Consider the following 27,936-nt stretch of genomic DNA (forward strand, 5'->3'; position numbering starts at 1 on the left):
TAAAAGTCCTTCTTTTGTTCTGAAGCGCATTGTTGTTATGATATAGCTGGTTAGCCCATGCTGAATGTAATCTCTGATCTGTGATAGAAATATAGGTCACAAGGGAGTTTCTATTGTTCTACTGTAATTGACAATGCAAATAGCTGAAACTCTTGAAATACAAGACCTATTTCATATAAAAGTAGGAGCCGTCATTGTCACGGGTTGCTTGGAAAGTGAAAGCATGCAAGGCGCGCTGAATGGTGCAGGAAAGCATGTTGTGCCTGCAGTAGGAGAAACTCATTATAGAAAATAGTGCTTAAAAGACAAAAAAATACATACAGTGTAACAACAGAAGTAAAAGGGCCAGTTCTCATGGAAGGATACAAATGAAGACAAAGCGGTACTAAGGAGGCACTAACAAGCCTTTCAAAGAGTCAGAAGCCAGTTTTCCAAAGGACAATGATACGAGCCAATGAAAAATATGGGCAGAGAGTTACCAAGCGTCAACTCCATACTCAAATATAGCATGCCTCGCAAAGTAGAGCATGCGCTGCCCAGGCTCGACCTAAAATGTACCAGGGAGAGGGAACATCCCTGCCGGGTGCACCTTGCTATATTGCAGGGTCAGAGATAATCTGTCCATTTTTAACTCACGCAGTAGGAAAGGTGTACAAGAGTTTAATCAAAGTAAGAAATCCAGAGCCAAACCCCAAATCGATCATGACAGAATACAGAACATCCCAATGGAGAGAACCATAGGCTTTTTAGGGCAACGGCCAGAACAGTTGCCCTGGTATAGTAGTCTAGCCAGGAGTGTAGTAGGTAGAGCAGCCGAAGGATATTAGGGACCACACTAAGTGTTGAAATTAGCCCAGTATGATCTGATGTATTAAAGTCTGGAGGGGAGGTGTAAGTCGGGTAACCAGGATTTTACAAAAAAGTTTATCAACATTGAGGATCGATAGCCGTCTGTACAAGGAGGCCTAGCTGGCTGCTCTGCCCTGTCTAAGCAGAGGTATAAGTAGGGCTTCACATATATGGGGTTTGTGGGGGGGAAGAGGGGTGGGAGGTATTGGCAGACCCTGGCAGCATTTAAAATTTTGGTCAGGAGAGGAGCTAATATATCAGCAAAGGTAGAACAGTATTCTATCAGTAGCCTGTCTGTGCCCTGTACTAGTGATTTAATAGCATCCTTGACAGTTGGCCAGTCCCTTGGTCGAGGCAGAAATGACATAATTATGTAGGTCTCACCAACTAGCTATAGCCTGTGTGTACACTTCTGCCCTGTCCGTTCTTCCGAGGATATTATAAGTGTTCGTCGCCTCTGGGGGTAGGCTTACCATGTAAGTAGGCCTCCCACTTTGTCTTGTTCGTTATGCGCCCTGTTGATATACTGTTAACAGTCTTATTATAAGTGTTCTAGGGTCACCAGCAGTTGTTCCTTTTCCACCACGGCCTGTCTGTGTGCCTCCAGGTCTAGAGGTTCTTTTTTATGCAAGGTATCTAGTGCATGTTCTCACTGTGCTATCTCACTAAGTAGCTCTGCCTAGGTGTCAGACCTCGAACCCCCTTCCCCATGAAGTCCGAGACAGCCTGCGGTAAAACTACACTTCCCGGCAGGCCATTGTCAGCGGCGCACAGGAGACGCGATCAGGTGCGCACACGGAAACAAAACGAACGCGGAAGCCAGGAGCAGCGCCGATTATTCTGTGATCACGGAGCTTTGGAGGGTGCGGTTCCTGGTAGCGGTAAGCCGAGTCTTTGAACTTCTCTCCCCTCGCGAGTGCGGGGGAGAAGCCTGTTGTGGTGTGACACATGCAAGCTGCGTGTGTCTAAGGAATCCTCAGAACTTTTGGACATTTGGGGTCTGCTGTTTAACACGCGGGCAGCGTGTGAAACAAGATACTTTATGTGAGGTCGCAAGACGTATTGCCACCTTGCCTTTGAGCCGAGCTACACGCAGGCTGCGTGTGTTTCAGGACTCTCACGTACTTTCTTTCTCAGCGGTACGAACTTTAGGCTGAAGGTAAAAACATTGCTCAGTAGAAGAGCGTGGTGAGGCTTCAAGAAGGTTTGCCACCTTGCCTTTATTCCAAGTTGCAGGTAGTGGCAACAAGTACTTAAGGGAGTAAGAATCACGGTGACTATTTACACTGTAATCAGTGTTAAGGAGTATTAACACTGTTTTGATATTGTTTATGTTTGTTTCTACAACCTTGTTTTGCTTTATCTTATCATGCAGGAGAACTGAGAGAGGGGTACCATATAGTAGGGATCCTGTGCTGTAAGGTGAGCCGTTCTGAAAAGGAATGCATGTCTGTGGATGAATGAGTTCGTAGTTTGTGTTCACATTCAGGTTCATACTGGTTCCCTTTGTCTTCCCTGCAGTGAAACAGAATCCCTGGTATTGCCTCAAAGTCTCATCTCCTCGCATTTACTCCCTAACACATTCCCCCCCTCAGGTAGGAAAGAAAGGCCATTTCTTAAACAAAGTATTGGTAGAGAAAGGGAAGTTAGAGTCAGCGGGCTTGGGGGGAGCTTTCTTCTAATATCTGTTCATTTGTAATTTCAGATCTCCCTCCCCGCTGTTCCCTTCCTTTCCTTCCTTGGGGGAACTACCTTAATGGTCTGTGTATATTTCAGGCGTTGGGGTGGTTCTTCGAGGGAAGGTAGAGGTCTTGCAACACAGCTCCGAAGAGATAGAGACGGAGCCTGACACTAGGCCCCAGAGGAGGCAAAAATACAATGTTTGCGAAATATTATCTTCAGTACCTCCCATTCTACCAGACAGGAGGAGGTACCCTCATTCCCTGCAATATAAATGAGGATAGTGGTCGCTATAGACTCCCGGAAAGCCTGGCCCTCAGAGGAGCAGTGTTTAGTCTCCAGACCGGGATCAGGGGCTTGGAATTGTCCCAACTCATGGGCAACAAAAAAGGGTTGAGGTCCCAGTTTGCCTAGGTCAAATACCCTAAGGGAACCACTATGCCATGAGTGAGTCGGATGCAGAGTAGTGCATTGAGACAGACATACAGATTATACAGACCAGATTAAAACGAATAGTTCCAGAGGAGCAGATTCCACTGTCGCCACATGTCCACCAGTTACCACTCTTGCATCCAACCCCAGTGAAATCTGGCTGTGCTATTGTTGAGGCAGCAGGTAAAGGAGCAGGACATGCTCATGTGTGTGTCCGCTATGCAGTTAAAGACACTACCTATCACTAGCATATAATATAGACATGTAAAAAGGTGAGAGGCAAGTGGGGTGAAGGACTGTTGGTCCGTATTTGGGGTGGATATATATTAAGGTAAAATCCCTCCAGTTTAGTCCCAATTGCTATGAATCTGCTGTCCAGGTCAATGCTCTCTGTATGGGGGACATAGGGTACCCCAGGTATAATCCAGATACTGATACGTTTGCCTCTGGAAAAGGCAGAGTAGGACGTGTGGTATATATGACCACGCCATTTCTTTAGTAATGCAAACCCATCCGCTTGGATCAGGTGCATTTCCTTGCGCTGTTTTATATAGGATTGTATCCTGTAGTGTTTGGTTGGAGAATAAAGACCTCTCATGTTCCAGGTTTGGAGTTTAACTATGGATCCGACCGTAGATACTGGCCTCCACTAAACACCCAGATCATGAAATCTCTACCTCCACCTCGCTATTCCCCCACTCTCAGAATGTTCTCCAGTAGTTTAAAACCATACAAACCTATAAATCAAACCCCAACTGACCACACCCAGGACAAGTACGACATTGCGTATTTTACAAACTGTATGTCGATGTTCTGTTCGAAACCGCTATTGCCACCGGGTGCCAGTCAAAGTAAGGCCATTGAACCAGAGCGGGTCAGTGGAAGTACATGCAGAGTACTCCCCCCAGCAGAAATTCATCTGCAGTTCCTGGTGTGACTTTGGCCTGATCGTACTGCGATCCGAGTCTATGTTGTATCCTGCGCTGGACAAGTCATCCTGTCACAGCTAGATTTCACCTAAGGACCCTTCTCAGTGTGGGCGATCGTGTCGGATGCAACAATAGGGTCTTTGCGGGCTTGATGCTGTGTGGGGTGGGGGCCTACTCCCTGACACAGGTGGGACTGCCTATGTTTAATGGGGAAGTCGTAAGGTGAAAGGGGCCTCCAACATAGTCGTGGTCGAGCATGGCGAAGAAGAAGGACTTAGCAAACACAATAAGATGATGGACGGAAAGCTGAAACTTTTCAGACACTCACCCCCTGTTACTATTAGAACTCGGTTAAATCCATCATCATTTTTCTGCTCACTTCGCCATCCCAGTTTAGACCCAGCCATATGCAAATCAGTCTTGCCCCTGCTCCTCATGAGAACAGTCCAGCCCAAACTGCCAAGCCGGGGCCCTCCCTTGACTGGAAACAAGCCTCCTGGGACTGGTTTCCATCTAGGATCACCCTCTTTTTAGCCAGGAATAATAATGAGCAGTTGATTCCAAGTTCTCAGAATCTCTTCTTTGCTAAGAGGAATGATATACACTGCTTTCAGACGGTTGTTGTAAAGTCCGGTAAGAGAGAGACTCTGCATTGTCTACATGGTAGGGGATGATCATGCATGTCACAGGAGGATGTCTTAGTCTCTATAACATAGTAACTGTGCCGCTATTGGCCGAGGAGGATCCCCAGGCAGCAGGGTGCGCACCAACACTCTTTGCGCCTGCTGCACGGAGTAATGTTTAGACAATCCCTAAGGGGCCACCAACTCCTGCAACCAATCCTCCAGAAAAGTGAACACTGACAAACCTTTCATCTGTTGTGGCAGCCCGATCACTTGGATATTGTATTATTGGGTCCTTCCCTTCAGATCCTCAATTTGGGCTTCAAGTCACTGGTGTGTGCTTTGGTAAAAGGACCCAGTTTGCTGACGTCTGTTTCCACATGGCGAACTATACCAGTGATTTTTCATTGGTTATCTAGCAGTAGTTCCAGGTCCAGCACTAGAGCATCAATTCTGATCTCAAGGGTGTCCCTATGACTGCCAATACTGCATCCAATGTATTAGCAGGGGTGAGGCTGAAGGTGGATGGGAGCTCTCCTCATCACTGTGGTACTGTGCACCGCCCATACTGCCCCAAAAAAGATTAGGGAAGACTGTGGCCAGAAAAAGTAGGAAGAAGAGTATCCGCCCCCTGTACTGCCTAAGGACGAGCAGCTGGAGACTGGGGTAGCAGGTACTACATAGGAAAAAAATGCCAAAGGAGCTGGCTGAGTGTAGCACACTCACAGGCACCAATAAGTAACAGGCCTCCGCAGCCAGGAAATTTGTGGGGGCAAGTACTCCAGAAAAAACGTACCCTCGAAAAAGGCACATGGCCCTCCAAGCCAGAACACTGACATCCGGGCACCAAACTCCGGACCAATTCAGAGGTTAAGGGTCCCAGAGAGCCCGGGTTAAAGCAGCCTAGGGAGCCTCTAGGAGAGGGGAAAGCCAATAGCAGCAGTCCACTGCAGCAGGGTCAACTCTGTCAAGCAGCGCTTGTGCTCGTGAGGCAGTCGGCCCGTCTGCACTCACTAATAAGAGTCTTCTCGTCCTCCCCTCCAGTGCATCGCAGTCCAGCCACCTGTGTCACAAGGTCGTCCCAGGCAGGGAGATCCAGCCCTTTATGGATTAGAGCTGGGTTCAATGCAGCAGTGGCCATCGGCTGGTGTGAAATGCCTCCAACATACATTGGCGAGTCGCGTATCGCACCGCGCAGCCGCCATCTTTGCCTTTCCACTGACAGAGCAGTCTTCTCAAAAATTGGGGCCTTGGTCAAAAATGGCCAAGAAGAAGGTCCGCATCCATTACCTCTATGTTCCCGGTGTCAGCTCCAGCTGGTCAGGCAAATGTGTGTGCCCCAGGTCAGCAAGCAGCAGCAGGATTATGCCGACAGCAGAGAGTCTCGACACGCTTAGCTTGCCGTGGCGTTTAGCCTCACTCCCCATTCCTATGAAACTTATGGATGAAAACATACAAGGATCCCTGTGAAGAAAAAAGTTAACACTATGATGAGGGGAGTTTTGAGCTTTGGAAGCATCCCTAGAGTGTCAAACTGGCAGGAATAAAGAGGGTATGTTTTCTTATAAACGACTGATATCGTAAGGACTGAAACAACATAACCAATGCATAATTTTACTATATGCTTTCTGTTGGGCCTACACCCCCACCACAGGCATACATCTGATTTAATATTTGAGTACAGTTGAGGATGAGCAGATTTTTTTTTCATGTGTAGACAAACTGGTGGACATGATACAGGGGGGTTTATTTTCTGTGGCTTTAGGCTTATTTTGGGATCTTTCATGTAGTTATCTGCTTAACCACATGTAATAGCCTTTGGTTTGTTTTTAATAAAAAAAGACGACTATAAATAGACAAAAACAGATCCAGTTTTACTTGTGAAGAGCAACTGCTAAGAAATGACTGGTACCAACTTTGAAAATGCGTGTTTAACACTTAAGATATGGCTATCGAGTGTCTAACTTTAGCCCTTTAAAGCATTCACACAAGCCACATAACTTTTGTTTTTCAAACGTACAACACATCTTCACGGCACGTTTTAATAATTACCTCATTTTACGGATTAGTCATTTATTTGTATGCACAACATTCCTAGTGTAAAGGGACTTTTAAGTCACGTAAAAAGAAATGCTATTTTGAGATTTGGATCGGATCTCTCTGTAGCTTAGTTTTCGCAACCCAAAAAAAAGTTGTCCTTTAGCAATCAAAAGCATAGGAAAACGTTTCCGGCGACCATGCAGTTATAATTTGTGTAAGTTTTAAAATCATTGTCCCAAACCATTAAGAATGAGAATCTAATTAATGCTTGCCATTTTATCAAATGTGTGGTGCTTCTTCGATGGGACAGACCATCTCTAACAATCTTGTGTGAATTTTAGTCAGATGCCCCAGCAATGTACCCATCCTTCATCAGAAGGATTCAGTCAATTCAGGTTGCCACTTTGGCAATGCTGCTTCTTAAAAACACTTTTATGCAAATATGTGCTGCAACAGAATCAAGATTTTGGATTTTTTTGGTCAATTTCTGCTCTCTGCTCGTAGCCAATATTTCAGGAAGATCTTGGAGCAACTTCTTCTGCAGTAATCATTTTAGTGCAGTGTCATGAATCGTCGGAGTCCTCTTCTTGCTGATTCCGTTTCTGTCAAGGAAAGATTCACTGTTAAAGGAGTTGCTAAACATGATGCACAGAAACTACATCATCCTGCAAACAAGCATGCAAAGCCCGGTAAAATCTATTCCCAATCTTAAGTCATGGTTTATCAATTGTTAAAGATAGTAACAAGTGTTACTTTCCCTAGAGTTGGTATTTTAGGTCTATGGGGGCATATTAAGGCTTTTCCTTTACATGGCTGATGTAAATAAATAGTAATAGCGAGGGGCTGAACTTTAGCAATTTGGCTGTTGACTGCTCCTGGATGGCTCTTCTGTGAGAATTAGAGTGCTGCTGCTTCTTTTTGTGGCAATGTACTTTTTTCCTCTTCAAAATGTTGAAGAGGCAGAGGAACAGAAGGGGGACTTTGATCTTATCTAGCCACAGAACGAGATCTAGTGCGGCAAACACTTCTGCGGTCGTCTTAAGCCATAGCCATTTTATATTAGGTCTCTCACTCTTTTACTGCCTTTGGATTCATCTTCAGGCATTTGTCTATCATATGTTCAAAAGGGTATGAACCCCAACTTTTTAGGGGGTGACCTGATCATCTGCACTGCATCAAATTTCTTTCCTCACAAGGTAAAGAGAGAAACTGTGGACCCAATAAAACGGACTCGCAATCTGGACCCAGAAAAAATGCAACAGATGTGGAGGTAGCTGCTTACAGCTCCAGTGACGTCACCACAAGTCCACCTCCAGTGCAGAGATGGAGCCAGAGCCCTCTCCCGGCACACGAGAGCTATGACAAACGTTTATAGAGCCGGGCTGCACCTGGGATCTTCAAAGGTGAGAAATCTGCAGATAAAAGTATTCAACAGAAACCACAAGGATAACAAAAGCGGCCGACTAGAAATAGTCAGACGTGTAAAAGAATTCAGATTCACCTTACTGTCCTGCTTCCCTTCAAAGCTCTCTATAGTGCCCTTTGCAGCTTCCCCCATCCTACATCTTTTACTTTGCCCAAGAGTTTAAAAAAAATATGTGTTTTACGTTTAATTCATATTTACCCATCAAACTGAGTTTTGGTTCTTGCAAGATTGAAAGAAAAAGGTTCTCACCTTCTATAACAATCTTTCTGATGGATACTCTACCTACCTGCAAACCTGGCACCTTCTGAATAAACTGGAAGCTTCAAAGCTGTGTGATGCCAGTGGGGGACTCTGGCTTAATAATTGGCACCAGAAACAATGTCTGGTAACATCAAACCCGTAAATCGCCCACCCTGATGCTACAACACCAGTTTCCATCAATTTTTTCGCCTTCGAGGTGAACAAATGGAGCAATATCGATCAGCTACAGTACAATGCAAAACCCTAATTGGAACCTTATTAACACTTTCCCTGTACATCCATTCATCAGACCGGGAAGTGGGTGGGATCGGTGAAGAAACTGTAGGTAGACTGAAGCTCCAGAAAGATTGTTACCTAAAGTAACATTTTCTTTTGATGGATACTTCCACCGGCAGATTCCTCAACTCCTGAATAGATTCCCAAGCAATACCTTCTGGGTGGTGAAAGGAGAGGGGGACTGGGGGCTGATGAATGGTCAGTTAAGGAAATCTTGCATAACAGATCTAGCAAAGTGTCCATCTCTGTGCACATCGGAGTCCAAATTGTAGTGTTTCTCAAAGGTGCCCACATTGCCACCTTACAGATATCTGGGATGGGAACATCTCTTGCAAGGCCCCTGGTAGAATGGGCCCTGATTCACTCAGGTGCTACCTTTTTGGCAAGGGCATAGCACATTTTGATCCATACAATCCAGAGGGACAATATCTGTTTCTGAACTGTTTTGCCCTTTCTACTACCACAATAACAAACAAAGAGCTGCACGTCCCTAGTGCGGTCAATATAAAAAATAAACAGCCACCTAGGATCCAGATGATGCAGCTGCTCCTCCTTAATGGGATGGGGCGCAGGACAGAAAGATGAAAGGGTGATGGAATGACCCAGGTGCAAATGAGTAACCACCTTGGGAAAAAGGATGCAAATGGCTTGTAGCTCACTGATCCATCTTGGCGAATGCAAACCAAAAATACTGTCTTAATAGTCAACGAGAGTCAGGTTCCACTACTACAAATTATTGAACCCCTTAAGGAACCTCATCGCAATAGAAGATTTGAACAGGGAAGACAGAGGAATGGCGACAATGCCTCTAAATAAACCTTGACATTGCCCACCGCACACCATCTTCGAGCAAGAGAACATGTGAATTGGAAGATGTCTGACAACAGGTCCTGCAAGGGATCAACATTGCTGTCTGCATGCCACAAGACAAAGCTGTCCCATCTCCTAGAATATACAGATTTTGTGGTAGGGCGGCGAGCAGACAAGATGATGTCTACCACCTCCGGAGGCAGCAGCAAGGAGCTTAGGTATCCCCACTCAAGCTAAAGGCATTAAAGTGGAGGCTCTGAAGTTTGGGGTGCACAATATCCCTCTCGACTGGGAGAGCAGATCTGCCCTGAAAGAAACTTGAAGGCGAGATATAGGGAGAGGTTCAAAAGGTCTGCGTACCACATCCGTCTCAGCCAACCTGGGGCGAAAACAATGATTTCTGCCCAGTCTTGGAAAGTCATACTCAGAATCCGTAGAATCAAAGGTATGTGTGTAAATGTTTAGTGAAGCAGAAAGTATCACCTCAAATGCCCCCAAGGCTTCCCTAGACAGATACTAGAGGTCTGGCAATGGGGTGAACAAGTCCTGCAGCACAGTGCCCCACAGGGCAAAAATATACAGGACTACTTCTGAAAAAAGATGCCACTCGTGATTGGCAAGATAGAGTCGGCTCAGGTTGTTGAGTCTGTCATGCAGCAACCCAAGACAACAGCCCCAACGGCTCCTGATGGAGGAGTTGAGACCCTACTTTCTCTTCTTTTTCACATACTGTTTTGGACTCAAAGTCAAGGAATATCTGCCTATGTAATTAATGTGCTGATGCACAGGGGCAGGTAAAGGCATACACTAGGAAAGAACAGACACCCAAGATAAAGCACAAGAACAGGATGGAGAAGGCAAAGCAACACTAATGAGAGAAAAGAGGGAACAGGATCAAGAATGGACAAACACAATAGTTTACCACTAGAAACAATGCTACTGATATTGAGGTGGTTGGTTGCTTTACAGCTCCAGTGACGTCACCACAAGTCCACCACCAGCTCAGAGATGGAGCTAGAGCCAGAACTTCTCACAGCAACATGGATTGTCAATGTTTCTGTACAGATTACTCTTACAAATAGCCATCGTGCAAATCCCATAGAAAAGAGGCAGCTGTGATCCTGTATCTAAACCCTAGGGCACAAACTAGATTTGTACTTACATACACGTGACAAGACCCAATGTGTCTGGCAGGAGACAGTGGCAATTCCTAAAAAAAATAGAAATGCTACACTGTCACAGTTAAGGACTACATATAACACACGACAAAGTATGGGGAAGGAATTCCATCCCAGAATCCAGGAGCCAACCCTGCCCAAAAAGAATAAAGTTATACACAGGTGAGGCAAAATAGAACACTTACCAGACACACAAGGCCAAGAGGACTACACAGAGCAAGTACTTGAAAGGAAACCTAAGAGCTGTAGCAATTAGCCAGGAGCAGGCCATTCAAGGAAAAACTAAGGAAACACACCAGGCAAGTCAATCACAAGGATTCTAGGAATTGTCGAAAGCAAGAGATTGGAACCTTAAGGTAACTAGAGACTGCAAGAGACATACTGAGAAAGGGAACATTAGCAAGGGGGACATTTTAGGAGACTGGGGTCAAAATACAAGAGCTATGGAACAATACCAGGGGCTGCATAGGTCTGTAGACAAAAGCCAGAAAAGGGACTAAGGAAAAAGCAACGATGGGAGAAATACATTTTCAGCAAGCACAACAGGAACAGGACATAGGCTGGGGCAAAAGCAATGTAGAAATTGGTTGGGGAAACAGACAAAAAGAGTTCTGAAACACGGAGGTTGAAACTTCAATGCAAGAAGAAGGAGCTTCAGGCACTGGCATTTTATAAGCTGTTCCAGACTGAAGCACACCCAGGGCAGAGTCACATGACTGGGCTGTACAACACCAGTTACATGTGAGGGCAATTCCCACTTAAGTCCTGGAAGAAAGAATCCAGTGCTGAGGAACAACAGGACTACTCTAACTGAAAGTATTGCAGAGCCTCTATGAATACTAGGGTGTGTATTATGGGAAAAGTAGTCCATAGAAGCAAACATTTTTTCAATGAGTCCACAGGTTAAATGGGAAGCAGGCAGACATAATACAGGGACCCTGGATGACATTGCACAGGCCACCAAGTTGGCAATATCCAGTCCCCATTTAATGATCATAGCCACCCCAAAGACCTCCAAAAATGGGCCTTAAGGAATTCCGTAACATGAGGGACAGGAAAACTAGCTGGATCATATCCCACAAGCCATGTGAATAAATGCCCAAGAGGCAACTGGCATTTAGAGATTTTAATGCCATACTTACAGTAGAAAAGATTTTCTGGCCCCAAGCCTCTAGGAGCATTGACTCTGTCTGTTGGGGTGGTTGGGAAGTTCCTCAACACCTTCCCTTAAGTAGAAGCTGCCTGGATCACAAAGCTTTCTGGAGAAGTGTGTGCAGACTAGAAGTGGGGTACCCCAGGACAAGGACAATAATGTCGTACCAGTAACCTATTCACTGCTGGGGAAGGAGTGAGTTGCTCTCATGTAGCAAGTACTGGATCCATCAGAGCATTACTGAAGGGGAGCAATGGTTCAGAAGACATGGCAGAAGATGAAGCCCTGGTCGAGCTCCTCAGCGGTCTCCAAAGGTGTACGTGGGTCAGTGTCTGCTCAAAATGGGGGCTAAAAAGGATTTTTATAAGATACACTTCTTAGCAGTATCTCTACTCCTTCCACACTCTCTGGGCCACTCTTCTAGATCTGTGACCCCGTGAGGAGCACTTGCTCAGAGTCGGTAAAAGCCAGAGGTGCTAAGCTCGTTCTGTTGAGGTCTAAGAAGGTGGGGTGGCATCAGCGCCGGACTTGGAGGTGCGCCATTTGAAGTGCCAGGGGCGATGTCACATGTTTCTGGAATGGCATAAAGAGGTGAGCTGGACATGCAATACAACCCCATAGGGCCCAAAGAAATGTTGGAATGAATGACCCACTTGGGGAAAATGCCGAATATGGTGTTAGGGAATGTCACCGGGTCTGAGCCCAAAGCTAGGAAGTCGGGGGACAGCTGCACGGGAGCCGAATGTCAATCAGGCTGGTCGGATTCAGCCAAGAGCGCTGGCCAGTGGCGACAACTCAGAAGGCTCCAGAGGCCCCAACATCGACTCAGAAGAAGATCCTTTGGGAGTAGTTGGGGCAAGGGGCATCTGAGTGGCTTACTACTTGAGAAGTGCTTTTTGTGGTTATTATGTTTCAATCACATGCTCTAGGAGTACAAAGTAGAGGACAATGAGCAGGCTCTGGAACGAGGCAGACTTAATTTGTCACCACAAGCCACACCCTACAACGTTGTACTTCCCTCTCCTTAATTGCACAAGTGCATACTGAGGCAAAACTCACATGACTTTGAGTAATGATCTGATCCCATGCACCACAGGCAAATAGATTGAAGGTGGGTGATGGACATGTGTCTCTTGCAATCCCTTCAGGGCTTAAAGCCTGAACACTTTGAGGGAGACATCCTAGTACCATCATTTATTTTGTATTTCTGTATATAACGTAGAGAGCAAAGGTGGTAAACTCTAAGAGACCGAGCTCTGGTTCTGCGTCGAAAGCATGGAAAAAGGGAACTGAAGACATTGCACAAGGGTGAGCACTATATGGCTTCAGTGACATCCCAAGGCGTCACTCGCAGGGCTGACACAAAACCAGCGTCCCTACCAAGGAGCTTTGAAACGTCTGAATTCAGTCAGAGGCCTGGGATAATTCAACAGGTGGGGAATCTGCAAATAGAAGGATCCATGAGAACATTTTAAGAAACAAGAATCATGACAGAAATGCACACACTTTGTTAAGAGCCTCTCTTACCAGTTTCAGTAAGTCAAGCAGTTTGTGAGCATCCTCTCCAGTGGAAAGATCAACAAAGTCCTTGGGTAGTCGGTAACTCAGGTATGGACTTGGCTGTACTGTGACTTCACTGGTTGTGCAACGCAATGCAGGACAATCCTTTAGTGAAACAAACGTATTTAAATTGCAAAACTGATTATATGCTACACCTTTGCAGAATGCTTTAAAATCAAATCATTAAACAAACTGGAATTCAAAACATGCATTCGCCTCTACTAGTTGAAAAACAAAATGTGAGAGAACTCTGTGGAAAAAGGTTACTTAAAACTCTGAGACTGCGAACATAGATTTGTTTATTTAGTCAACTACAGCAGTAGGTATACTGCTACTTCAGGGCAATAATTCTCTGTGGGTCCATATCATTAAGTCTATTTCTATTCTGGGGCACCACTAAGAAACACTAAAAAAAGATTCAATTAAAAGATCATGTAGTACACGTTACTAAACAGGCTTGGTGTCAAGACACGATGTACTCCAAATCAACATAACTTACTTCTTCAGCAAGAAGAATACGATTCAATCCAGTTTGAGAAATGAAAAATATACAGATAACTGGAAGATATGTACTATGGGAGAACTAATGTTACTAGAAAGGTAAATCACTTTCCCCATAATGTGAAAATGTGAGTCTCAACCTTTTAAAACTAAATGCCAAGCAACTAAGAGTAAAGGTCTATGTTATTTTCTTGCTGTGCAGAGGAATTCAAACGTGAAGCTTTGTGAACTTCCCCACTGACAATGGAAGTTACAATCAGTGTACAATGCTTGATATACTATGTATTTCTGTACGCTGTGCAGCTAAACAAACTCCATGGGGTGTAAAATGTATATATGTGGAATCAAAATTCACTGGGAAAAATAATAATAATGTCAGAGCCAGCAACATAGCCCGGAGGACAAAACAATTCTGTGCTATTGCAAGAGTGGCTAGTGACAATACATAACTAAAGCCAATAACCGTGCCCATTTAAAAAAAATCTTTGTAGGTCTCGCGACCTGCGGTGCACTGCGTAGCAGTGCTCACGCAAGTCGTGTGAGCTAATGTAATTAAAAAATGGGGATTGTGAGCTGACCTAGGAATTGCACGCGCTCGTGCGTTTCCTTTTCAGCTCCCCCATTGGCCTTTGCGTGAGTCTTATTGTAAAAAACTACACGCTATTGGCCGGAAGCACGCGCATAGCTCCTCACATGGCCTATTGGTGTCTATTTGTAAGGTATCATCTTTCTTCTATCTTCATTGCTTACATTCTGCTTGTTATATAATAGGTTCTAAACCTATTAGTTCTATTAGACCACATCCTCGAGAGAGTGTGTTCCTTCAAACATGCTTATGTTTGAAGGTGCCTCTCTCGAGGATGCAATGTCAGTTTAACCTTGCCTTTGCTCTACTGTTAATATCTGTTTCATTGAACTGTTATACCTACTGTGAGCTGGTGGCGCTCCCGTGATTTGCTTAACCTTACTGGAATAAAACCTATTTTGGATCATAACCCTCGTCTGAGATTCCTTCCTCTTGGATGTTTATCTCTGTTTTACATTTGGAGACAAGGATTTGAAAAAAATTCGGAATTTTCAGCATTTTCACAATTTTCTTGGTTCGTTATTTGATCCACATAACGATAATCCCAAGAATACATTTGTTCCACTCTGCTTGATTATTAAAAGAAACACCCGTTTCTCACCGCTTCTTCAATCGCTCTTCTACGAGGTTTCTTCAGCGTTTTATGCATTTTTCTTCGATTTGCTGATTCACACGGAGCTCTCTCTCTCTTTCCAAACCACGCGAGAGAAACCTCCGGTGATGTCATCGCGCAACGGACGCTTTTCAGGCAATTAAATCAATTTCACTGTCTTCGTGCAACGGAAGCATTTCAAGCCTGCTTTAGTGAAGGAATTTCTACGCGCTTGTTTCCTTTTCCTTGATAAAATCCTTGTGCAAGTGTTAATCTTTAAAGGAAACCTCAGAAACATGGTATGTGCATTTTATTAACATTTCTCATAATTATTTTCATAATTCATTAGCACATTTGAAATTTTACTCTGTTTCCAAGACTGATATTTCATTATTTTAAAACCTCAAGAGCTCAACTTCTATTTATATACTTTGAAGTTATATTACAACTTACTTAAACATGGAAAGTAATCAACAAGTAATTATTTTAAATACATTTTTACCAGTTAATGGTAAACCAGTTGAACCTTGGAAAATATGGTTTAAAAGCTTCGAGAATTATTTAATAGCAATTGATGCTGAAGAATATACAGCTAAAAGGAAATTAGCTATTCTCTACAGCCATTTGGGGAGAGCTGGAAGGGAAATTTTTGATAACTTACCTCCTGCTGTTCCACCTCCAGGCAGAGGTGATGGATGGAATATCTACAGGGATGCAGTTCATAGACTAAATATTAAATTTTTAGTACAACCAAACGTTATTTTGGAACGTTATAATTTTAGAAAGAGAAAGCAAAACATGGAGGAAAGCGTTGAAGACTTCATTTCTATATTAAGAAACATGTCAGCTGAGTGCAACTTTGGAACTGATTTAGACATTTACATCAGGGACCAGTTTGTTTATGGTTGTTGCCATAAAAAGATTCAGGAAAGGATCTTAAGTTGCAGGGATCCCACGTTGGCTGAGGTCATTGATATGGCGAAAAGCATTGAAAGAAGCATAGTGTCTTCGAAAAGTATTCTTGCTGAAGATTCTGTTCCTGTTAATTGTGTTCAAAATTACTTATCTATTAATGCTTTAGCTGTTAGAAATAAGTTTAGCAAGCCTCAACAGCCTCGTACTAACACATTTTGTTTCAGGTGCGGTTCAAGAACTTATCTTGGTAATAGCCCAATCTGTAATGCCCTTGGTAAGAAGTGTACAAACTGCCATAGGTTTGGTCATTTTAACAGTGCTTGCAAAGCTAAACGTACTGTGCAGAACTGTTAAAACACATGAACCTTATCAGATTGATTCATTATCAGGTTTTGATGTTGTTCCATTGGAATCGGATATGCAGCATTTAAACATCAATACTATAGAGTTACCAACAAGGTCAAATGAGGTTAAAGAAATTTTGGCTTTTGATTCATGCGGAAATTTAATTGATTCTGAACATGTTCCTGATCCCATTTGTGAAGTACTTATTGGTAAACACTCGCTTGACATGATGGCTAATTCTAGTGCCCCTGTCACAATTGTTTCTGATGTCATTTTTGATAAATTATGGGCTCATTCAACTGTTTTGTCTAAAGTTGACATTATACCGAAAGCATATGGTGACAAGCATATTGATATGCTTGGTTTCTTTATGTCTGAAGTAACATGTTTGGGTAGAAAAACTTATACCAAAGTTTATGTAGCCATCAAGGGAAAATGTATAGTTGGTTGGCAGGATTTAGCTAAAATGAATTTAAAACTTGTCCCTGGATCTAAGAATCCAGTTCAATTGAATGATGTTGTTATTTCCATGGTGAAAGAAGAAATCAATGAATCCTGTATCAATGACATTTTAAAACAATTTCCAGAAGTGTTTAATTCGAATGTGGGTAAAGTTGAAAAATTTGAACACCTTATTAAGTTAAAACCTGGTGCAATTCCAGTCGTGCACAAACTAAGGTCAACTCCCCTCAGTGTTAGAGATGACTTAAAAAAATGATTGGATAACATGGTCTCTGACAAAATTATTGAGCCCACAAATTCTTCCCAGTGGGTCAGTCCAATTGTTATTGTTCGCAAAAAGGATTCTAGTATCCGTTTATGTGCAGACCTTCGGTCTTTAAACAAAAATATATTGATTGACTGTCATCCCATTCCTAGAATTCAGGACCTCCTTACTGGTATTGATGGATGTACATTTTTCACACTTTTAGACCTGCGTAGTGCTTACCACCAAATTCCTTTATCCCCAAAGTCAACTGATTTGACTACATTTATTACACCATTTGGTGCTTATAAATATTTGAGGTTGCCCTTTGGCCTGGCTTCTGCCGCAAGTGTTTTTCAAAAGTTTATGGATTCTTTACTAGGCCAAATCAAAAATGTTAAGGCATACCAGGATGATGTTCTTATTTTTTCTAAAAATATTGTGGACCATGTTAACACCTTGAAAGAGGTGTTGTTGTGTTTCAAGAATGTTGGGATTACATTAGGAAGGGATAAATGTAAATTTTTAAAATCAGAAGTTGATTACTTAGGTCATTGCATTAGTTCAGCAGGCATTAAACCAAAATGTTCCCTCACAAAAGCCATTTCAGATGTCCCAGCTCCTATTAACAAAGATTCTTTAACACCTTGGGTGCTAAGGGGTTTTCCCGCTGTGCGCTGGAAAATCCAAAATGACAGGGATCATGACAAGGTCAACTCGTCATAAGCACAGCCCAGGTAAAACCCATGACGAGTTGACCTTGTCATTAGCATGGAAGGGGTTAAGGTCTTTTCTTGGCATGACAGAGTATTACTCTAGATTTGTTTCAAGTTACTCTCAGATTGTTCAACCTTTACGGGATTTACTTAAGAAAAATAGTAAATTTGAGTGGTCTGATGTGGTAAATAAGTCATTTATGTCAATCTTAAACTCTCCAGCTTTGCCATCTTTTGCTCCAGGAGTTGAATGTACTATTTCAGTTGATGCCAGCCAGTTAGGTCTAGGCGCAGTGTTGTCTCAACACACAGGTTCTCTGGAACGTACAGTAGGCTTTGCTTCTAGGTCTCTGTCCACTGCAGAAAGAAACTATTCTACCATTGAGAGGGAAGCATTAGCTTGTTCCTGGGCTGTGGAAAAGTTTAAGACTTATATTTGGGGCACGCACTTTGTTTTATTAAGTGACTGTTGGACCCGGCCCTTTGGGCAGGTTCACCCCTAGACTTTTTGCTTTTTCCTAGCCTGTTTCTGGAACCTGGTGTTGGTGATTCTAGGCCTCTGCGCACTTTTTTCACTGTGGTACAGTGTAAAGTGCTGGAGCTCTCTGTATGAAGGGTGAATGGCCTGCCCTCCCATAGGAATGAATGGGGAATATGTATGCCCAGGGTAGATTCCTGATGCGTGGGGAGTGCAGGGTCGAGTTTGATATGTGTGAACTCGTGAGAATGAATGCTGCAAAATGATGTATGCAGCATGACTGTGTCTAGTCTAGAAGTACCACTTTTGGAAGTTGGCATAATTGTGTAAGTTGGTGCTAGCGTGTGATTGGCTGGTGAGTCTGCCCAGGAGTGCCTGGACCTGCTGGTGGATGGACTGTCCGGTTTGAGTAGGACAGGGTCTGCAGGGTCTGCAAGGCCCCAGAGGAGGGGGTCTGAGTCAGCCGTGGATGAAAGGCCCCTCTGCTGTCAGGGATGGGAGGAAAGAGCGTCTGGTGGTGCCGGGCTGTGCCTGCCGCCCACCCTGCTAGCTCTCCATCCTGACGGCCCACTGTCACCTCTGGCCCTGAAGCTGTCAGGAAGACGAAAACCAGAAACATTCCAGCACTCAGGGTCCCTTGCACGAAGTACTTCAAAGGCATTTCTGGGTATAAGAAGGGGATGTATCTCCTTCCAAGTTGTTCTTGTTCTAGCTCTTGTGGCTGACTTGGATCTACCAGGGGTGGGCGCTGCCCAGCCCATGGGTGCCTGGATTCCTGGACTCCTGGGGGACCCTTCTGCCCTGCCTGGGCTGAAGGGGGGACTTGGCTTTGCCCCTGGGGAAGCTCTGGGACCTTGGCAGCATGGAGAAGCTGCCTTTTTCTAGGGAGAGCGCTGGAGTTGATTTCTAGCGCCTGGAGGCGCTGTGCTTCCCCCTGAGCGCCTGGGAGCGCTCTGCCTGCTGTCTAGCGCTTTGGAGCGCGTCAGTTTCCCCCAAGCGCTTGAGAGCGCTTTCTCAGGACTTCCTAGCGCTTAGGAGCGCTTTCATGCTTGTTTATAGCGCTGGATGCGCTGAGGATTCCTGCCTGCAGGGATATAATTATCTACGAGTGCCCACCTCGATCTGTCGCGGAGGAAAACAAACCACGAAGGGGCCGCGACCGGATTGGCCGAAACCCGAGGAGAGCCGTGCTCTGATTGGCCCGTGGATCGGCGAGGCCGCGCTGCCATTGGTTGGCGGCCTCGCGTCATGAGGGGCTCGGCGCAGGAGCCGCGACGTGATTGGCTGGGCCGCGCCGAGGAAGAAGGAAGATGGCGCTGCCTGCCGGCGGGTCGGCCGGGCCCCCGTGAGCTAAGGGAGCCCGGCGGCATCTGAGGAGACGAGGCGGCCGGTTGGCAGGGCTCCCGTGTACCGAGGGAGCCCTGCAAGAAGAGAGAAGTTCGACCGCCCCCGCCGCGAACCCAGGCCGCCAGCTGGTGGTGTCCGCGAGGCTCCGGTGCGGTAAAGAGAGCCCCGCCTGCTGCCGCCACAGAGGAAGATGCCGCCCGGAGGAGCCCAGCCTGCGGAAAGCCGGTGAGTGCAGAGCGGAGGGGGCGCGAGGCCCTGGCTGGTGCCTGCCCCTACCGCAGCCGGCGAGAGTGAGCCGCCGCCTGGAGGAGCCCCGCCCCAGAGCCCGGTGAGTAGGAAGGGCTGGCGGGGGCTCCGTCCAGCCTCTGATGGTGCCGATTGAGGCACAGAGTCAGGGCGGCCCCGATTGGCAGCGGGTCGCCCCAACGGTTGAGAGCACCAAGAGGGGCAGGGGGCATTTTATGTCTTTGAGTTCCCCGAGTGGGACTCCAACGAAGGGGGCATATCGGGGCATATTGTCGTTGCCCGTCCCTAAAGGGGCCCAGTTGTGTTGAAGCCACGAGGGCTTCAAGGGCGGCCCCAGTTGGCAGCGGGTCGCCCCAACGTTGTCCAGAGCCAGGAGAAGGCTCAAGGGGGCAGGTTTGCAGAGCCTGAGGGCTCCAACGTTTGGCCACAGTGTCTGTTTTAGAGCCTGTGTGGCTCCAGCATGGCGCAGTTTGCGCCCAAGGGTCAGTGAGGGCCCTGGCGCAGTTTTATTGTTCTCCAGGTGCCCAGCACTTAGTGGGCACCTGCTACATTTAGGCTTTTTGGTACTTTGAGACTGGCGCTGCATGGCAGCGCACCCTGACACTGAGACTCAGGGCGTCTGAGCCCCAACAAGGCCGTTGGCCTAGGGACTGCCACAGGTAGTGGCTTATGTGAGTTTGCGCAATGGTATGGTTATTGCACCTCTGAATGTGATCTTTTGCATCATGTGTTATTCCTGCACCTCTGAAGGTTTTTAGGCCTCATGTGATATTTGCGCTATGGTATACTCTTGACACCTCTGAATGTTTTATGCATTATGTGTCTTTCTTTTCCTGCGCTGCACCTCTGAATGTTTAGTCATCATGTGTCTTCTTGCGCTGCACCCCTGAATGTATTGTGATTACATCATGTGCTCTGTCCTTAACACCGCTGAATGTGTAGGTCTATACATCATGCGTTTTCTTTCTTTGCTACTCCTCTGAATGTATATTCATGCATCATGGGTAATGTGTTCTGATTTATACCCCTAAGTGGATTTTATCCTTAGGTGGTTGTCCTTTTTAATACAGGGGGTCCTAGTGAGGTCCTGGTTACCTGCGTGACATGCTCCTAAGGTGTTTAGGGTTGCGTAGTGTGTACTTACCTGTTCCCAGTAGTTACTGGATGTGATTCATAACTGTTACTTTGTGCTACAGTGATTGTATATGCTTATTCTAATTTCTGACAAGTATTTCTATTTCGGAAAGTGTTGAATATGACAGTGGCCCATGTGGCCCTGTCTTGTGAATAATCCCATGTGAATATTGCCCGTGCCAATTGGCACCATGTATATGTGTGATGTTATCTGATGTGCTTTTACAATACAAAAGGTATTTTTATAATAACCTTGTGTGGAGTCTCTTTTGTGGTGTACCTAGTATGTTGTTGCTTTGTGCGCTGACGCAAATGCTTTACACCTTGCCTCCGAGTTTAGCCTAGACTGCTCGTGCCAAGCTACCAAGGGGGTGAGCAGGGGTTATCTTGGCGTGTGACTTCCTTGCCCTGACTAGATTGGTGGTTTCTGCCTGGCTTTGGCGTCAGCCTTAGCCTACCAGAAATAGCCAGTTCTAACAGTGACCATAAACCCTTACTTAATTTATTGAATGGAAATGGTACTGGGAAGGCTTCAGCACGTTTGGTGCGTTTACTATCTAGATTACATGAGTTTAATTTTACTATTCGTCATGTGTCAGGTGGTCTCAATGTCAGAGCAGATTGTCTCTCGAGACTTCCTCTTCAGGAGGATTATGTAGAGACAAAGTTTACTGATGTTGAATGTGTGGTAGCATCTATTTCTGACTCGAGAAGTTTTTCCATTTTTAACTCAAGATTTATGGTTCAAAGCCTATGATGATGACAAAGTTTTACAGGCTGTAAATAACATGGTTATTTGTGGTTGGCCAAAGGAACGTTCTTTACCCGCTTCCCTTAATTCTTTTGCTCAGGTTTCTGATGATCTTTCTATTGTAAGTGGGGTTTTGATGCGTGGTGATCAGTGCATTCCACCTTCTTCTTTACGTATGAAATTGGTGGAATGCGCACATGAGGGTCATTTAGGCATTGGAAGCACTTCTAGAAAACTTAAAGAGTTTTTCTGGTGGCCTGCTTTAGACAAGGATGTTGCTTTATTTATAGACAAGAGTGATTCTTGTCTCTTATCGGATAAACATTGGAGAGTCAATAAATTGCCGCTTCATCCTGTTTCCATTCCAGATGAGGCATGGTCTAAAGTTGCTTTCGATTTTTCTGGTCCTTTTAATCTGTTGCCAGCTAGTGATCGCTTTATTATAGCTTTAATTGATTACCACTCTAAGTGGGTGGATGTAGATTTTTGTGACTCTCCATCTTCGTCTTCTGTTATTAATTTTTTGGAAAGAGTTTTTCACGTAGAAGGTTATCCAAAAGAAATTGTAACAGACAATGGTTCACATTTTTCTTCCATGGCCATGCAAGATTACTGTAAAGCACATGACATTAAACACTTGAAAGTAGCACTTTATTGCCCTGCTGCTAATGGTTTAATTGAAATTTTTAATAGGGTTTTAAAAGAGGGTGTGCAAACAGCTCTTGCTAGTAATTTCCCTGTTAAGGACTTTTTGAAAAAGAAAATTTGGTCCTATTTAATCACGCCACATTCTACAACTGGCATTTCCCCGTTTAGACTTTTGAAGAAAAGAAATCCGAATGGTGTTATTTGTCCAAGCTGGTTGAAGGACTTAAGAAAAGACACTTCTTCTTGTATTTCTTGTCATGATAAGACTTTGTTTAAGGAGAATGTTATGAAGAAGCAAGCCTTGCAAAAGAAGTACTTTGATGCTTCCTCTCATTTTGTTATGAAAGATTTTCAGGTGGGTGATTGGGTTTTGTTCAGGAACCCAAAGAAATGTGTAAAAGGTATGTCAAAATTTTCTTCTCCTTTTCAGATTGTCAAAACTTCGAAAGGGTCAGTTTTTCTTGAATAAAAGGGGTGGTGGAGTAAAAGAGCTCTTGTGAAGATTACTAATGATCAGGCTAAAAGAATTTGTGTTTATAAAACTGATTCCAATGATGTTGAATGTTCTCATTTTCCTTTAGGTACTCCTTCTGATCGTCTTCATAACAATGCTTGTTTTTCTCCTAATCCCTCCTCTTCCTCTGCAGGTATGGTTTTGCAAACTTCACCAATGCCTTCTCAAATGTCTTCTTTTTCAAGTGAAGTTTAGGATTCTGTTAGACCAAATTTTAATTGTTCCATTCCTTCTAGGTTTAAGGATTTTTATATGTCTTAGTTATTTGTTGAATTGCATTTTTCTTTATTATTAGAAGGGAGATGATGTAAGGTATCGTCTTTCTTCTATCTTCATTGCTTACATTCTGCTTGTTATGTAATAGGTTCTAAACCTATTAGTTCTATTAGACCACATCCTCGAGAGAGAGAGAGTGTGTTCCTTCACACATGCTTATGTTTGAAGGTGCATCTCTCGAGGATGCAATGTCAGTTTAACCTTTCCTTTGCTCTACTGTTAATATCTGTTTCATTGAACTGTTATACCTACTGTGAGCTGGTGGCGCTCCCGTGATTTGCTGAACCTTACTGGAATAAAACCTATTTTGGATCATAACCCTCATCTGAGATTCCTTCCTCTTGGATGTTTATCTCTGTTTTACACTATTACGCGCACCAAGCGTGTTATCGACACCAATAGGCCGTGGGAGGAGCTATGATTGTGCCCACAAAGGCGTGACGTGCGCACCACTTGTTATTTTAGATCTGGCCCGTGCCCCTTTGTTCCGGTCGCATACCTTTAATTTCCATCTGTTCACCACTATTCTATTACACCGCCCTGTATTACCCAGCCGTTACTACTCTTTCTATTTCCATTGTTCCCCTTCTTTCTTTTCACCCCTGCTCTTCAGATCGCCCTCCTATTTGCCCCGATGTTCTGTGCCTCTCTCCCCACTCCCCCCTTCCATTCCACTTTATAGCTCTTTTTTTGGCTCGTTCTCCCAATACTGCCTCTCTTCTACCCACTTCTCCTCAAATACCCTCGCTCTTCTATCAAGTCCATTATCTTCATAACCCTCTCTCTCCCTAGAAGCCTCTCCTCTCTAGAGTGTGACTGCTTTCAGTCACCTCGGATGCCAGCTTCCTTCTCTGCAGCCCCTCCCCCCACCTTCGGTCACTCTTTCCCCAGAAACCCCCCTTTCGTCATACCTACACCCCGTTGCCCCTTTCGCCTCAGACTGCCCTCTGTCCTCAAATCCCTCATTATTGCCTGTCTCTCTTGAGACCCCACCCTCCTCAATACGTTCTCATGCTGTGCTGTTCCTTCCTCCTCAGACACCCTCCCTTGTCTTTGTTGCACTGTTGCACATCTGTCTGTTCGGCCTCTCTCTCCTCTCTAGACTATCTCTGTCCCCATATACCCTCTCTCCTCAGACCCCATGTCTTCTCACTGCTGCCAGTTTCTCTTCTCTACAAAACTCTTTCTCTCCTCAGATACCGTCTCTCTCCTCTCTTTGATGCCTCTTAACCTTTCATGTTATTCTTTGCCTATGCAGAGGTGTCCCTATGAACTGGCATCTGGCCATCCTCTGTGGAATCTTTCACATTTGTAAAAGGCGGGCAAGGTAAGAAAGCAGAGTGTCAACCACAGCATAAGTATGAACGTACTGCTACTCACAGTGAAAAGGGCGCTTTTCTGACGTCCAGAATTAGTGTATAAAACCTCAGAGAAAGTTCACAACCATGAAATCAGGGTACCAGTTGATATAATATAAAGCAGCAGCATGTCTACTGTGCTCGTTTGACACTACAGGCACTCACCAGCTTTACAAACATTTCATTTTATAAAACACTAATACCCATGAACAAGTACTTTTATATTTTTAAAAGATCATTTCAAAAGCTAAACCAGGAGAAGGCGCTGGCACAACATCCCAGAATGAAAACGTTGGCACTGGGGATAGCTGGTACAGCGAAGGATAAGCTTTGAAAAAGGTCTAAAAGTCTTCTGTGGACTTGTTGTAAGGTTCACCCTGTTGATTATTCCATAACAACAATTTAAGAAGAAAATCTCAGTCACAGAGCTACAAGTCTTTTAAAATCCATAAGAACAAGCATTTGCCATGCAACAGGGCTCGCATTTTTCTTTTTTGATGTAACATGCTTGCATATGTTGCCCTACTGTATATGTCCACTGGTGCTGACTCTTTATTGTCAGATTGTTCTGTGTCACTATGTATACTATGATACACCAGTCAATATTCTGGGATTGATTTATGACTCATGGGTTGGATTTCTTTAGGCGCAGAATTGCTCCTTACATATTGATGCACGTGATGCTGTAAAATCTTAACTGAAGATGTCGAAAAAAACAGTAAATGATATAACAAATTTCACAGTGCAATTCAGTTTGCCTCTGGAGGCGTGACCTTGAGCCTACTTAAGAGGTTATAGAGTCCGTAGTCTCACCTCCAAGTGGGGAGAGGTAAAACGTTTTTACAGTAAGGAGTCCCTGCTTTGATGGGCTGAGGAAACAGATGTTGGAGGGAAGTGTCATAGCTTCCAGCGACGGGTTGTTCTAATGAGGAGTCACTGCTTGGTTGAGGCAGTAGGTCTTGGAGTCAGGAGTCACACTTTTAAGTGAGGTGATGCAACAGGGTTTGGAGTCAGGACTCCTGGCTTCCACCTGGGGTGAGACAACACAATCTGGAGTCAGAAGTCAGGGTTTCATTCGAAGCGAGGCAAGAGCTTTTAGAGTCAGTAATCCAAGCTACTCAGCCAAAAGCTCTACCACTGTTGCCGCAGAATGTCATCTGGGAGTTGGCAGTCCCGTTTTATTTTGCGTTCGTTGTAGTTTAATTGAGTTCACATTTCTCCAATTTTACAGCACCTGAGTATCTGTCTACTGGTTATACTAACAACTACACACACGCAGCACAGCTCAAATATTACACATTGTTTAGTATCACCAAGATCAGAACGGGATGATCCAACAAGATCTACCACATCTGATCCGACAACTGAATCTATTACTTCAGCAGTCTGAGCATACATACAGCAGAGCCAAAATATGCAATAAACTGGCAAATAGGATAGCCAAAAAACATGCTCAAGCTAACTCTCACCCATTTACATCTACTGGACAATGTGCATGCGTTTTAATCAAGAAGATACTTACGTACATGATTCTTGGATCTGCTCTCTGCCTTTACCCATCGAACTATTGCCCACAAATATCATATTCGGAGCAATTACTTATCAAACTTTCTGCTATTTCCAGCAGGAAACCCTGTGCATTCTAATGGTATTCTTTCCAATGTACTCATTCATGCTGGACACCAAAGCATTGACAGAGTATTAAGGTACTATCTGTGAAGTCATTTTCCACTTATTGCCCACTTCCTCAGTTGATCATGAAAAATAAGAAAGTACTTATTTAAAGTGCCACTTCCTTTAACTAGTGCTCCTTTTTTCTGGAATATGACGCAGTAATCACACATTAATGCTTCACACTCTATTTTTCAGTCTTATTATGGTGGCCAGTGTGATTCGTTGATAAATGCTGCATACCATTGGTCTGGGAAATTGCTGAAAGGACTTAAAAACCATGGTCGGATGGCTTCAGTGCCTGCTCGGTTACCTACCCCCTCAATTTATATCTCCCGCTTCCCGAAGTGAGCAAATTGCATGCTCCTGGACACCTCACCTAATGTGTTTCTGCCCCAATGTAAAAGTTGAGGCCACTTTGAACAATGCTTAATCCAGTGTCAGGTATGGATAAAGTAGATAATTGCATCGGACATTCACGAAAACATCAGTGTACTTTCAAATTTATTTAAAGACTGCCAGGATGTGTTATTGCTTGATGCTAACTGACATCATTGCAAATGTTATTTACCTTCCCTTCCCAACATTTGCCAAAAACATTAGAGGTACAATCAAACAGAGCCTAATTATCGCAGTTGTGAGTCGAGCTTACGACAATATCTTTTTACTGGTAACCAGATATAACAGTATCATGGATATTCTCTAAATGCAGAGACTGTTTGAATCCTAATTCTCTGTGATTTTAAAACTATCCCTCCATTAAACATTTATTTATGTCCTCTATGGCCAATTCCACCCTAACAGGAAAACCCATTCTCTGGATGACGTCCAGGCAAACCAAGCAAAATGTCCAGAGGTAATTATGGACGTTGGGTCACTAGCCTCCATCTTTTGGAGCGGTTTGTCTGAACTTTGAGCATATAAAATTCAAGTTTAAAAAACAACAACTTTATTTTCAACTTTTCCAATCATTGAAATATTCAGCTTCATGAGAGCCAAAACTGTTAAACCGCACAATCACGGCATGTTCATCGCATATCATATTTACTCTGAGATGTCTCTCGGTCAACATTAGTTTGATTAGTAATGACTTCAGGGTTTTAAAAAAGTACCATGACAAGAATTTTCAAATGGGTATTAATCTTTTGTCAGTATCACCATTTGCATTAGAGCAATACTGCCAAATAGAGCAATTCTACTAAATATCAACAGTCAGAGCCGTACTCATTGGTCTGTTTGCTTAGTTAATTTAGCGATGGCAGGTGCTGTGGTTGTCTTGAAGGCCTACATTTTTGTTGTGGTGGAGATAGATGCTAAATGTATCTAGCGGAGGAGTCACACCACTTCAGAGGGTATTCCAGGGCACACAAACGAATACCATCTGTCAGTAGATACAGCTTAGTTTTTTTATTAATGAATTGTCAATGCAGGCAGTGCTTCTAATTTAAACAAGCATTTGCAATGCAATAGGTCTCGCATTAATAAAGTTTGAGCTATTGATTTTGCATTATTTAGCAATGCCAATAGCTCAAACTTTAATAATGCGAGAACTATTGCATTGCAAATGCTTGTTTTATTTGCATTTACGTATTATAGGCCCCACTTTGGGGAAATACCAAGCATCAATACTGCGTAGTACAGTTGTAATAGTACCAAATTAGATGGGAAAGTTAGTACAGAAAAATAGAAAATACAGAAAATCACTGGTATATTAAGTGTAGGCACACAGCATTGCCCTATGCATGTAATACAGCATTCCAATCCAATTTCCCAGTATTCAGGTTTGACACCATTATCCCCCCGGTCTGTGTAGCCAAAAATATATCAACATCTTCAACACATGGTAACAACCAGGCTCATGTTCCAGAGCCAGGTGTGAGTATTTCAGGTTGACTACAAAACTGTCCGCTCAACTCCTGTGCGGCTGGCTCCCCT

At 44.2% G+C, this 27,936-nt stretch overlaps 1 protein-coding gene across 2 annotated transcripts in view; it reads right to left on the reverse strand.

Moving 5' to 3' along the window:
* Positions 1–6,552: 6,552 nt before the first annotated feature.
* The window catches only part of CDC123 (cell division cycle 123), a 414,248-nt gene continuing 392,864 nt past the window's right edge, over positions 6,553–27,936 (reverse strand). For both annotated transcript variants that reach the window (XM_086919873.1, XM_086919878.1), the window contains 2 exons: positions 13,185–13,322; positions 6,553–7,155 (listed from right to left, as the gene is read on the reverse strand). In XM_086919873.1, the coding sequence (XP_086775999.1) occupies positions 7,117–7,155; positions 13,185–13,322 (177 nt within the window). In that variant the 3' untranslated portion in view covers positions 6,553–7,116. The remainder of the gene's footprint in view (positions 7,156–13,184; positions 13,323–27,936) is intronic.

This window comes from Lissotriton vulgaris, chromosome 1_1 (genome assembly GCF_964263255.1).
Source record: "Lissotriton vulgaris chromosome 1_1, aLisVul1.2, whole genome shotgun sequence".
In the NCBI taxonomy this organism is placed as follows: domain Eukaryota; kingdom Metazoa; phylum Chordata; class Amphibia; order Caudata; family Salamandridae; genus Lissotriton; species Lissotriton vulgaris.